A 12704-nucleotide genomic window follows, 5' to 3' on the forward strand; every position below is an offset into this window, starting at 1 on the left:
CATCCCGTAAGTTGGATTTGACCTTGCCAATCAACTACCATTAGTTTGGTCTTTTTGATATTTATCTCTAGACCATACTGAAGACTAGTGTTCTTCACCCTTGTAAGCAGATCATGAAGTTCCTCTTCACTACCAGCGATGAGGGAAGTGTCCTCTGCAAAGCGCAGGTTATTAATTTTTCTGCCACCAATCGAGATTCCACCATTCCAGCCATTGAGAGCTCTTTTGATGACACACTCTGCATAGATGTTGTAGAGTTGAGGTGATAATATACAACCTTGCCTTACTCCATTTGTCACATTGAAAATGCCTGAGAGATCACCATCCACCTTTATGGTTGCTGCGTGGTTTTTATACAGACTTTTCAGTAACGATATTAAATGCAGTGGAACCCCAAATTCCTTTAGCATCTGCCACAACTTGTCCCACATAACACAATCAGAGGCCTTTTTGTAGTTCAGGAAGCAAATAAAGGCAGGGACACAAAACTTGCGACATTTCTCAATTATGTCTCATGTTCAGGATAGATTCTCGTGTTCCTTTACCCGTTTGTTCTGCGGATATCTGAGGTTCCAGGAATGCTTTTAGGCGTTGATTTATTATGTAGAGCAGAACTTTGCTTGCATGGGATATTAATGCGATAGTACGATAATTGGAACAATCCTTTATAGACCCCTTTTTGTGAAGAGGGATTAGAATTGATGTTGTCCAGTCCTTGGACCATTCACGAGTTTTCCACACCATATTGCATACCGAATGTAAAACACGCATGCCCTCCTCCTCCATCACCTTCAGCATTTCTCCCGAAATACCAGCCATACCTGGGGCTTTGTTGTTCTTCAAATGATTGACACCATTCACAATTTCAGTGAATAAAATATCAGGTTCTTTGTCATACCTCATAGAAATTTCCTGTTCGGCAGAATTATTTCCTTTGCAATACAGCATTTCACAGTATTGTTTCCACCTCTCTCTTGCTTTGTTCTTATCAGTAATAAAGTTGCCATCTTCATCTTCAATCACCCATGTGCGTGGTTTGAACTCACGGGTAATACTGTTGACTTTTTTAAAAATATCACGCGTTTGATTCAGCCTATGATGTTGGTCTATTTCATCACAAATACTGGTGAGATACCGTGTCTTGTCAGTTCTGCAATTGCGCTGTATTTCACGGCAAAGTTCACTGTATGCTTCTTCGTCTTGCTTGGTTTAAATGCCATGTTTCTTCAGTATGCTCCGCTCTTCTATCAGCAGTAGAGTGGTGTTAGATATCCAGGGGTGCTTAGCTTGGGAAGAATTAGTAAATGGTTCAGGGAGAGAAGAGTTAATGATTGACTTGAGTTTATCCCATGTTTGGGAGGCTGATCCTTCCTCCTGTACTTGCTGGAGTTTTGGCCTTATTCTTTCCCCAAAATCTTGGAGAGCATTTTTGTCAGTAATGCAAACCTGTGTCACTCTCATCTTCTTGGTCAATTTCAGTTTGATCCGCATTTTCATGGACAGCATAATGTGGTCACTACCACAGTCTGCTCCAGGATAAGTTTTGCAATCCAGTACAGAAGTCCGCCATCGTTGCCTTGCCAAAATGAAATCAATCTGATTTCAAACCCTGTCGCAGGAGAAATCCATGTGTATAGACGCCGTGGGTGATGTTGGAAGAGAGTATTGCAGATAGACAGGTTATTGCCAACACAGAACTCCAGTAGACGCTCTCCACGCTCATTTCTCACACCTAGACCGTGTCTTCCAACCACATGTCTTAAATGATTGTCTTCAATAGTCGCACCTATCTTCGCATTAAAATCACCCTGAATGACTAATATTTTCTTCTGAGGAATCTTTCTGATGGTGTGTTCCAGCAACTCGTAGAATTCATCGATTTCTTCATCCAGTGCAACTGCAGTAGGAGCATAAACCTGAATGAAGTTGATCCTACACGGAGAAGCATTCATCTTAATGGAGATGATTCTGTCAGAGACAGGCTCATATCCGACGACAGCACTGGCTAGTATTTTAGGAATCACTACAGCGACACCATTCCGATTGAGATCCTCACTTCCAGAAAAATATATGGTGTTATCTGTATGAGTGACAAAGTGGCCACAACCTTTCCAATGTGTCTCGCTGAGTCAAAGTATATCCAGATCATGTACGCTCATTGCTCTTTCAACAATAGCCAGTTTTCCTGTCTGTAAGAGACCTCGTACATTCCAGGTTGCAATCTTTCTATCTACGCGCAAAGTTGGTTTGGATTGATTTGCACGTTCAGATGCTCCTCTCAACCATGTCTCCCCCAGAGATCCGACTGGGAGACTTACTCCGGACACTGATTTATGATTGAGTAAAGCCATGAGGTTGTCTTGGGAAAATTAACAGTGGCGGTTTCCCGTTGCCTTCCACTGACCCCCAATTCCACTCTGCTCACCGACCCAGCTTCCCGCTGGGGTTGTTACCCAACCTTCCACTGGGTTGCTCGGCTTAACAGGGGCATCATGTTAGGTAGGAAATGGAGAATTGAGGTGAGAGAGGCTAAGAGAACTCTCTTGTTGAGTTCTTATATTCACATTACACCTCCATTTAGCCAGAGTCTCAAGGTGGTCGCAGAGACTCTCCCTAGGTCAGTTCCCAAGGCCCATCACCCAAGTAGACAAATTCAAATACCTGGGTGAGATCATCATGAAAAATGGACTGGACAAAGAAGCACTTCAGGAACAAGTATGAAAACTGGAAATAGCCTACCAAACACTTCGCACAATCTACAACAAAAAATGCCTTTCCCAAAACACCAAGATACATCACTATGAAACTGTTCTGAAGCCAGTAGTTCTATATGTAGCCGAAACCCTATCTCTAAATGCCAACAAAGGACTCCTTGAAGAACTGGAGAAAAAAGAGTGCAAAATTGCGAGAGGGATCTTGGGATCAAAGTACAGAAATGGAATCCATCAAAAGAGATCCAGCGAAGAAGTCTACAGGATAATAGAGAAAATGACCGACACAGTTCATATCACTATTACTTGTCATAAATATAATTTTTGATCTGTATTGATGATATTTGATTAAATAATAACTTACAGTTATTATTCTAATCACAGTTCATATCATTGTAAGTGTCTCACATCGTAAGTGTGTTTTCAACCAGTGTAAGAAACTCCAGTATTTCCGTGTCTATGAACGTGCGACAGTCTAGACCAGAACCATGTCTTTGTACATTTGTTTCAAGGTGTGTGTATTTCATCCAGTTTTTTAAGATAGAAACAGAACTGTCAAGTCCAGGAACGCTCTTAGAGAGCCAAGGTTTCATATCATTGTAAGTGTCCATGTCATGTGTTCAACAGTGCATGTGTTTTCCAGTGTTACGTGTTCCATGAACACAGGATAGTTTAGGCCAGAACTAGGAACATATTAAGTTCCAAGTGCTGCTTGCCATGTATGCGTTGCATTTCAAAGTAATGTCTTGCAACTCATTGATGTTTTTCCAGGCTATCACCTTTAAATTTTCTTACTATGATGATTGTTATCAGATTCTCCCTGAATTAATTTTCAACAGGGAGTCAAAATCGGTCTTCTTATAATTTAATGTATTTTTACAATGTGTTGAATGGTGGAACATCCCTCAAACTCTTATCTTATTAGATAAACGTCAACACGGAAATGAAGATCATAACCTACGACAGTCTGAAAAAGATGGGCACGATTTTTATGGTCAGCTGAAAAGAATGGACGGAAGGAAGTTAACTAAAGAGATCTTTCACTTTTTTTGATTCAAACCTCCAAACCACAATTCCCTGATTTAGAAATACCAAAGAAGACCCGCAAATGCTATATATCTCAGCTAAAGACGCCCTTAACAGAGATCGCTTCCGCAAGAAAATATTGATGATCGGACTAAACCGAGACGAGCATCCGGAGAGAAGACACGGTGCCCCTTGGACAGAGGAGCATAACCAGGCCCACTCACAAAGAATGAGGGAAATTTGTGCTTTAAAGAAGGCCAAGTTCACTGTCAAATGCAACGAGACTTAACGTGGTCATTGATGGCCCCAGCGAATTATATATATAATTTGCACCACACCATCACAATCATCATCAGAACAACAACAACAACAATAATAATAATAATAATAATAATAATAATAATAATAATAATAATAATGTGGCCTCAGCTACCATGTGCAGCCATTTTAATTTGGTGCTATTTAGGCTGCCTCCATGCCATTTTTCTTTCTTTTCTTTTTTTACAAGTTTCTTTACATCGCACCAACACAGGTAGGTAGGTTTTATGGTGACGATGGGTCAGAGAAGGGTTAAGAGTGGGAAGGAAGCAGCCATGGCCTTAATTAAGGTACCACGGGAAACCATCTTCAGGACTGCCGACAGTGAGGTTCAAACCCTCTATCTCCCATATACTGGATACTGACTGCACTTAAGCGTCTGCAGCTATCGAGCTCGGTCCATGTCAATTTAAACGTTATGTTCTACTGTTCTATTGGGTGCTCTATGGCTGAGTTTTAATTAATTTTGTCTGGCCAACACCAAACATGTCACCAAAGATCTTTTATATACCGACATTGAACAATATGCAGGGTTGAATGATTTTTTCCTTTCCTTCAAAGAATCAGGCTACTTCTACCAGGTTTGAACCCGTGCATGATCCTGGGATGCAGAGGCCAGAGGGAGTTATAATTAATAACCATTCTTGTTTATTGCACTTTATTGGTCATTAAGGCCTAGGGCAAAAACAAAAGAATAGAGCAAGTTAGCTGAATGGTATGGGCTGCAATAGCTGTAAGCTTGCATTTGGAAGATGGTTTGTTTGAACCCCTCTCTCAGCAGCCCTGAAGATTGTTTTATGTGGTTTCCCATTTTACATCAAGAAAATGGCAGGGCTGTACCATAATGGAGGCTTTTACCACTTCCTTCTCAGCCCTAGTCCTTTCCTATCCCATCGTCGCCAAAAATCTATCTGAGTTAGTGCAACATTAAAAAACTTGCAGCAAAAAAAAAAAAAAAGGAAGGACGATTTTCTCCTAATTTTTATATCCTCCGTGGTGTCTGTTGGCTCTGCTGGTTATATGAAGGAATGATTACTCACTAAGTTTTGAATGATTCAAGAGAAGTAGCCTAGAAACAGAAGAATTGAGGATTAAGTAGACGTTAGTTTTTCACATATGCTTAAATACTGCAAGGTGTAACAGTCTACAAGGAAGATAGATGTACTGTTTGTTTGTTTGTTTGTTTGTTTGTTTGTTTGTTTGTTTGTTTGTTTGTTTGTTTGTTTGTTTGTTTGTTTGTTTGTTTAGATTCTATGTATTATGTGTTTTCATCGTAATGTTTTTTTTAAAAACCTAGTAATGCAATTATTACCTATCTTCCTCTTTCCAGCTTTCGCCAACTACACTCCAAGGACTCCATCAGATGGTGCAGATGGTGCAGATTGGCGACTACCCAGGCGGTCTAGGTCTTCATACACAACTTGCATCAGGCCCAGATTTCTCTCAGATAGCAAGTTTTATGCCTGGTCTTAAAGTGTTAATGCAATCTGCATTACAACTACAGGTTTATCTGCAATAAATTGCCATGTTTTGAAATGTCCACAATTGCATACCTTTACAATATGAATAATAAAATGGTCATTGTTATGTGATCTTCATGTTATAATCTTCTTGCTTTCTAAACAGTTTGAAATAAATTCATCCTAGTGATAATACAGTTAGTGGTAATACGTGTAAATGCAAGGAAAACCATTCATACCTGAAGGATATTCTAAAACTTACTTGAATACCATGTGACTAAGATTGCGCAGACTAAGATATCTAAAACACAGTATTACCCCTCTTTTACACTTATCAACGGACCCAAAGAATACTGGTGTAAATGGGGGGAAAGTGTAAATCCTGGGAAATAACTTGTATATGTAAAAATCCTCTAGGAAAGGAAGGAAATGTTATACAAATGCATATTATTAATTGATAGAGTATTACAATCTTAATCCTATTACTTACTCCATTTAAAGGTCCAACTGATGATACTCCACTGCCTTTGTAATTCTGTTCATCCACTGACCAGGAGAAGGGTACTAGTAGATAGTTAAAATATTGTGTAATATATTTGGTTATATTTCTTAGAATAGTTGTAGAATGGTTTAAAATGCAATCAGTTTTCTTTCTCTGGATGAAACATTTTAATTACTGCTATTGAGCTTATTTACAACATTAACATACATTTATTCCAGGTGGAAAACTACACAATCACTGCTTCCTACCAAAATAATCAGAATCAATCTCTGTTTACACTTATTTCTAATGTCCTCTATTTGCTTTTCAAGTTTATAAAAGTTTTGGAAATGATTTTTACCCTCTCAACAGATAACTACATAAAATGTCCACTTCTGCACGTGCCTCAGCACTGGTAGGCATCACTGGTGAGAGACTCGGCTAAAGTTCGTTTTGCAACCATTTCCTACACACACCTCTGTCCTCTGCAGTTATCATAGCATCATCCAGTCAAAGGAGGAGTTCAGTAATGCAGTTTGACTGCAACATTCTCCATATATCAGGAAGCTGCTGCTGCTGCTGCTGCTGCTGCTTCTTCTTCTTCTTCTTCTTCTTCTTCTTCTTCTTCTTCTTCTTCTTCTTCTTCTTCTTCTTCTTCTTCTTCTTCTTCTTCTTCTTCTTCTTCTTCTTCTTCTTCTTCTTCTTCTTCTTCTTCTTCTTCTTCTTCTTCTTCTTCTTCTTCTTCTTCTTCTTCTTCTTCTTCTTCTTCTTCTTCTTCTTCTTCTTCTTCTTCTTCTTCTTCTTCACTTTCAGCTGAGAGTCAGGATGATTTTTGAAGAATCCTATTTTCAAGGAACAACTTATGTTAGTACTCAAAACCTTGCAAGACTTCACAATGAAGTGCAGCACATCCAGGATTGAAAATTAAAATGATGATGTATCCTTTCCTCCATTCATAAAGAAAACAATTCTCTGCACCAGATTCTTCCTATAAAGTGATTTAGAGGTGTGTATAACTCCTAAATCCATAAGCTGCAGCTTGCTTGTGCAGTTACCAGGCAGAACTTCTAACTGCACATTCCTCAAATAAACTTCCATGGAATATGCAGGACAATGGTTGATGATGATCTTTCTATTTTGTGCACCCATTTTTGCATCCAGAGCAGCCAACTGTTGTCAAAAAGAAGTCTGAGGTTGTCTAAGTTTTACAGTTGGCATCATAGGCAGTTGGTAATGATGACACATGCTTGAAACAACGAGGCTTTTAAAATTTCCCTGTCACAGAGGGGTGGAGCTTCTCAGAGCATTTAGCATTGGCTCCCCAAATCATTGTAAGCCCCATTGTGCTGTATTTCCCACCATTGCTTTTATCCCCTTTGAATGCCAAAATCTTGCTGGTCAACACACTGATAATCAGTCCATTTTCTTCTGTGTTAAAAAGGTTCCTGGGTTTGTATTTGTTAGTCAGCTTCTGCAATCATCCATCCATTTAACCGTTTTATCATTAACTGCATTTGATTTCCCCATAAACAATATTATAGGTTATGTTATGTCTTTTCCTAAAACGCTCAATGTAGCCATTGGACGTGCTAAAATTTACATTGCCAAAAATGTTCGCCACTTTATGCACATTTTCCCTCAAGAGCACATCCCCAATTGAAATGCCTACAGCTCTTGAAGTATCACCTACTTTTTACTATATTTTCCAATTCACCGTATTTGGAATATGACATATATATATATATATATATTTTTTTTAAATTTGGTCTACATTCTGAAGGACTTGATGATATCCTTCCTTTGTTTTTATATTCAGCGTGGATGCAGAGAGCTGCAACTCGCGTACCAGAGCAATAATAAAATCAACTTTTCCTAAGATTTGAACTTTATTTTTGTGAAAATTTTCCTGTCATTTTTTTCTCCCCCATTATTAGTCAGTAAAGCAAACACCAACAATAAAGCAATAACAAACAAGGATAAACAAATACAACCAGAAGATCACTGCAAATGACTGACCGCTTGATTCAAATAAGAACAAAATCTTAACAAATAATAAAAACACCGTATATACATGAATAATACATGCCATTGAACAATTCGTGTACCCTAATTTTAGAAAATAATTGAAAGAAGAAAATAAAATTGGGCTTTGCTTTGTTCTATTTGCAAGAAATTAATCTACATTATGTAGGCTGTCTCCAAAACAGTTACTATTTTCTCAGCTACGCAGAGAAACTTGAAACATGGATATATTGAATCATGGGTATGTGTTTAGGCTTAGAAGACAAAATAATTTTCTCTTCCTTCCGCAATGCTCAGACTTTGAATTAATGTTTTCCCATTAAAATTATTCGCCATTGCTTTGTTTACAGTCTCTCTTTAAAGCTCTAAAATGTCCAACATCAACATCTTCCAAAAACTTGTCTTTCCATTCACCAAAATAGTGTCATTCTTCCATCCATATGACGTACCCTGGTTGTCTGGTTGTGGTGTTAGTTTTTGTCCACTCAAAACTGCCCACGTACAATAGAAGTCCACTATAGCGAGTACGGCATATAGTGAGAACTCTGTTATAACGACAGCTTTTACCTGTCCCTTCAAAATCCCTATATTAAACTGTGTATTATCCTTCAGTAACAGCAAGAACTCTATCACTGACGCATCAGTTATTACGAGCAATTAGGCGTGTGTAATTTTTTCCATTATCAATATTTATTCACTCCAGTGATTATATTGAATGTGATCGATCATCTTCGGTATAGATTTTTCACTGTATGCATTAGTGAGCTCCCTATTCGACATTTGAACTCGGAAGGTAATATCGGAGTTGATTAGTAATACTCGTCAACTGGTGTTCTATAAGCACAATAAAAAATGAAAGAGAACATGTCTTCGTAATAAATGCATGAATAACATGGTCAATAACAGTAGTTAACTCATTAGAATTAAAGGGTGAAGCAAATGATTGCTTTATTTTGAAACTATGTGCTGAAATTAAGTAAGAATGTGATTAACCTCAAGATATTTTACAATGGCGAAAAATGAGTCCTATTCAATACATCATATATTCCGTCATGACAGAATATATGATGTATTGAATAGGAAGATACTCTCATTTTTCGCCATTGTAAAGTGAAAACCGTCAATACGGAATGATTCTAATATCTTGTAACCTCAAGATATGGTGCAGAGTGGATGACTGATTTCGGAGCTTAGGTTATTCAGTAAAACCTCGTTAGGCATTTCTGAAGGGGGCAAGGAAAGATAATGTGTTAAGCGAGAAAACGTACTATTGAATACACAAATAAAAACTATCTAACATGAATGTATAAACAATTGATTTGTTTTCAGACATGCTTGCATTTTACGTCATGTATGTACGGGTACAGAGAAAGATATAGGCTATCTGCCATTTCTGAAGATGTGATGAGAGTATGAAAAGGTGTGAAAAAAGATGAGAGTTGGTGGTTAAACTGCCATTTGTGAGAGAAATGACTTTGGCCATCATTTTGAATGCAACAACATTTCGATCGACTCGAGTCGAAACTCGATGTTGCGAGTTTCAACATATGCACCATCGTTGAAAGATGTAGATGTTTGTCCACTTCCTGGATTTGTCGTCGTCAATAAACGATTTTATGACTTTTTTCAGTATCTATAACAGGGTTACCACAAGACAAATATGCACCACGCTAGTCAACATGATAATGTTCCTAATCCTTGCATAGTCTATCACAGGACAAATATTTGCTATCCTTCACTGCATCACTCAACGCAGAATACATTTCGAACTTCTGCATGGAATGCAAAATATGAGCACAAACAGGTTTACTGGGTTATTCAGCAATATAAACGAAAACCGGAGAGCAAAACTGAACTTTCCTGAGGCTAATGGCGTACTTCTCGAAGCTATAATTCTGTAAAGTTCTGGAAACAAAGGCCATTTCCTGTTTTCGTGTAACTTTCCCCGACCTGCCTCCTGTGGTGAGGGCTCTGATCTGTGTTGGGAATCACATTCCTTTCAGAAGGGATGATAAAGGAAAATTTCACGGCTGGGAAAAATATGACCGTACCGAGTAATAATAATAATAATTATGTGGCGCGATAAATGAGGTATTTTTAAATAGATTTAATATGACGTGAATTGGGACTTCGAATTACGACTAAGCGAGAAATCACCTTAATGAGGAACGCGCAATACAAGGTTGCACTGTATTTTCTCGCGTCTGGTTAAATTTCGGAAAGGCTATTCCTGAATAATTTATAGCGAAAAGGTTATCATTACTTCTTGTGCTTGAAATATATTTTCATGATACATATGAGGTTAAGTTAGGTTAGGTGACCGTTTGAATAAGAAAACTGGAAAATTTGCCACAGAAGCCACTGGAGTGATACTACTCCAATTCTTCAGAATGAAATTGAACATCCGTGTTCATGTTGTTGTGGAATTAGAAAAATAACTTACAAGTAGGCCGCAGTATGAAAATCAGCGAAAACGCAAGTTTTAAACAAACAGATTGCCGTTACATACTGATTGTAATGTGTGTGGGGGTTTTTTTCCTGACTTTTACGAAAAAATCGTATATAATGACAGTCCGCTATAGCAAGTAAATTCTTCACTGTTGTGAATTCTCGCTATAACGGTCTTCTACTGTTATTTCAGATAATAGCCTAGCCCAAAACACATCCATGTTAATATAATCAGTGTCATGTGGTTTGTGTAAATTTGTTGAGTAGGCAACCTGCTCGTAAGAACTGTCATGTGGTTTGCAGAACTTCTCCCAATATTCGTAATTGGCTAGTTTTGCCCACGTGTTGCTGTTAAGTGTGTGGTGTCAGGTTTGGTCACCATGCTGTGGTTACTTAAAACGTTACAGGTTAGTTGTGATGCCATTTTACTCCAATTTTTTCCTATCTCAAACAGCCTGCCGTGACGTAAATGGCGGGAAGTATGTTGCAAACGTAAATTTGAGGATTTTAACACATTGTGAGGATAGAAAATCTGAGGGGATCAATAAAAAATATTGTAAACAATGGGAAAACATTGAATACTGGAACGTAAAAGCGGGGTAATACTGTATTTCTAATTGTTTGTATAAAATGTTATCTTTCAGACTGCCTGTCTCTGTCCTTCCTCAAAATAATCATGTCTGTATATACCACTGTACATGTTATAGTGATACACATAATCATCTATTATACATTTAAAGAGAAGCACAAGAAGCAAATTGGGCAATTGGGTTAATGTCAGTACAGCGTTGCCAACCTTGAAACATCACTGGATAGTTCACCTACATCAAAATTATTGTATTTTGCTTTCAAGGATCTTACAGTTGTAATTATGATAATTTATAATTTGAATCATTCATCATCGTCATCATCACAATAGAATTTGTAAAATTACTGTTAAAACAACACTGAATATATTATTTTGTTATGTACCTTAAGCAGGTTTTAAAATTTGAATTATTTGTCACCATTGCCATCGTTGTGCCATCACCCTTTCCTTTATTCACTGTTTCACTTTATTCAATGCTTTGCTCACTTCAATAACTTTCACTGTTGCTATCACAGTCCTCGAGCTTGGATTCATTTTCCAAAACGTCATTATTTCTATAATCGCCATGTATAACAATGTCTACAAGTGCTTTCATTCTCTCGTCGTCATTCCTGTGAAACCAGTTGTACTGCATAATGAATACTGAATACCGATGAAAATAAACTGTTGTTCAACATTTCCAGTGTCACATAGAAATACAGACAGCATTGTTTAGCAACAGTACATGCCTCTAGTTCTTTACAGAGTGTATTGTTAGAAATTAAATTGCAAAGAGAATACAAAGATAAGCGCGACACTGCGTCATTCCGAGCTGAACCCGTCATTTGATTTGTGTGCCAAAACACCGCGCGTGGTCACATGACACAAATGGGTTAATGGAAAAATTTCATTTTCAGCAAAAATGATCTTGTGAATATTTTAAATCTTAAAATTGGATGGATTGCTGTATGCAGTAAAACTAATACATGGAGATAAACAGCTGCAGACTCAATACTGTACACTTGCCATAAAGGATAGCAATTATTTCCTTTGCATACGTGTAATGGTGATGACTAGAGCCCAGATTTCCATGCAAATGCATGTTTGTAAATAAGCTGGTTACACTTCTGAAAAATTGCAAATATTCGTTTTATGACTAATTCATTCCAAATAACCATACTTTTTCCACGCATGTTTGCATGTTTTGGCCTTTTGGGGAGAAAATTCATCCATAATGCATATTTTGAAAATTTTGGATTTAATAGTGAATAATTTAATATTTATATTGGATTATATGGCTTTTCTTCTGACTTTGACGCATACATTATGTTAACTTGCATGATAGATCCTTGTGTGAACACTGGTTTGCAGAATTTGGGACCGTACGTCCACGTTATTTGTCTGTCATTGAGGGAGAGAGAAAATGTATTCCTGGCATACTACTTGAAAAACATAGATGCATCGAGGTCCTATAATCCAGTTAGCCAAGCACATTTGTTGCTTGAGTAAACATTGACATAAGCAGAAAGACCACTCTAATTCTTAGAAATAAGGTGTCCCAGTAAGAACTAAATTTTGCATTACTAAATGACTGCTATTTCTTCTTTTCTTCTGTGTCGCTGCATTTCTGAGATAACAGCGTACAAACCTTGGCTTTGCATTGAACCCTA

At 37.7% G+C, this 12704-nt stretch overlaps 1 protein-coding gene across 3 annotated transcripts in view; it reads left to right on the plus strand.

The window, feature by feature from the left end:
- The window catches only part of Sec31 (secretory 31), a 386738-nt gene extending 375301 nt beyond the window's left edge, over nucleotides 1-11437 (plus strand). For all 3 annotated transcript variants that reach the window (XM_067138230.2, XM_067138232.2, XM_067138231.2), the window contains one exon: nucleotides 5386-11437. In XM_067138230.2, coding sequence (XP_066994331.2) covers nucleotides 5386-5574 — 189 coding nt within the window. In that variant the 3' untranslated portion in view covers nucleotides 5575-11437. The remainder of the gene's footprint in view (nucleotides 1-5385) is intronic.
- The last annotated feature ends 1267 nt before the right edge of the window (nucleotides 11438-12704 follow it).

This window comes from Anabrus simplex, chromosome 1, assembly GCF_040414725.1.
Source record: "Anabrus simplex isolate iqAnaSimp1 chromosome 1, ASM4041472v1, whole genome shotgun sequence".
Classification (NCBI taxonomy): Eukaryota; Metazoa; Arthropoda; class Insecta; order Orthoptera; family Tettigoniidae; genus Anabrus; species Anabrus simplex.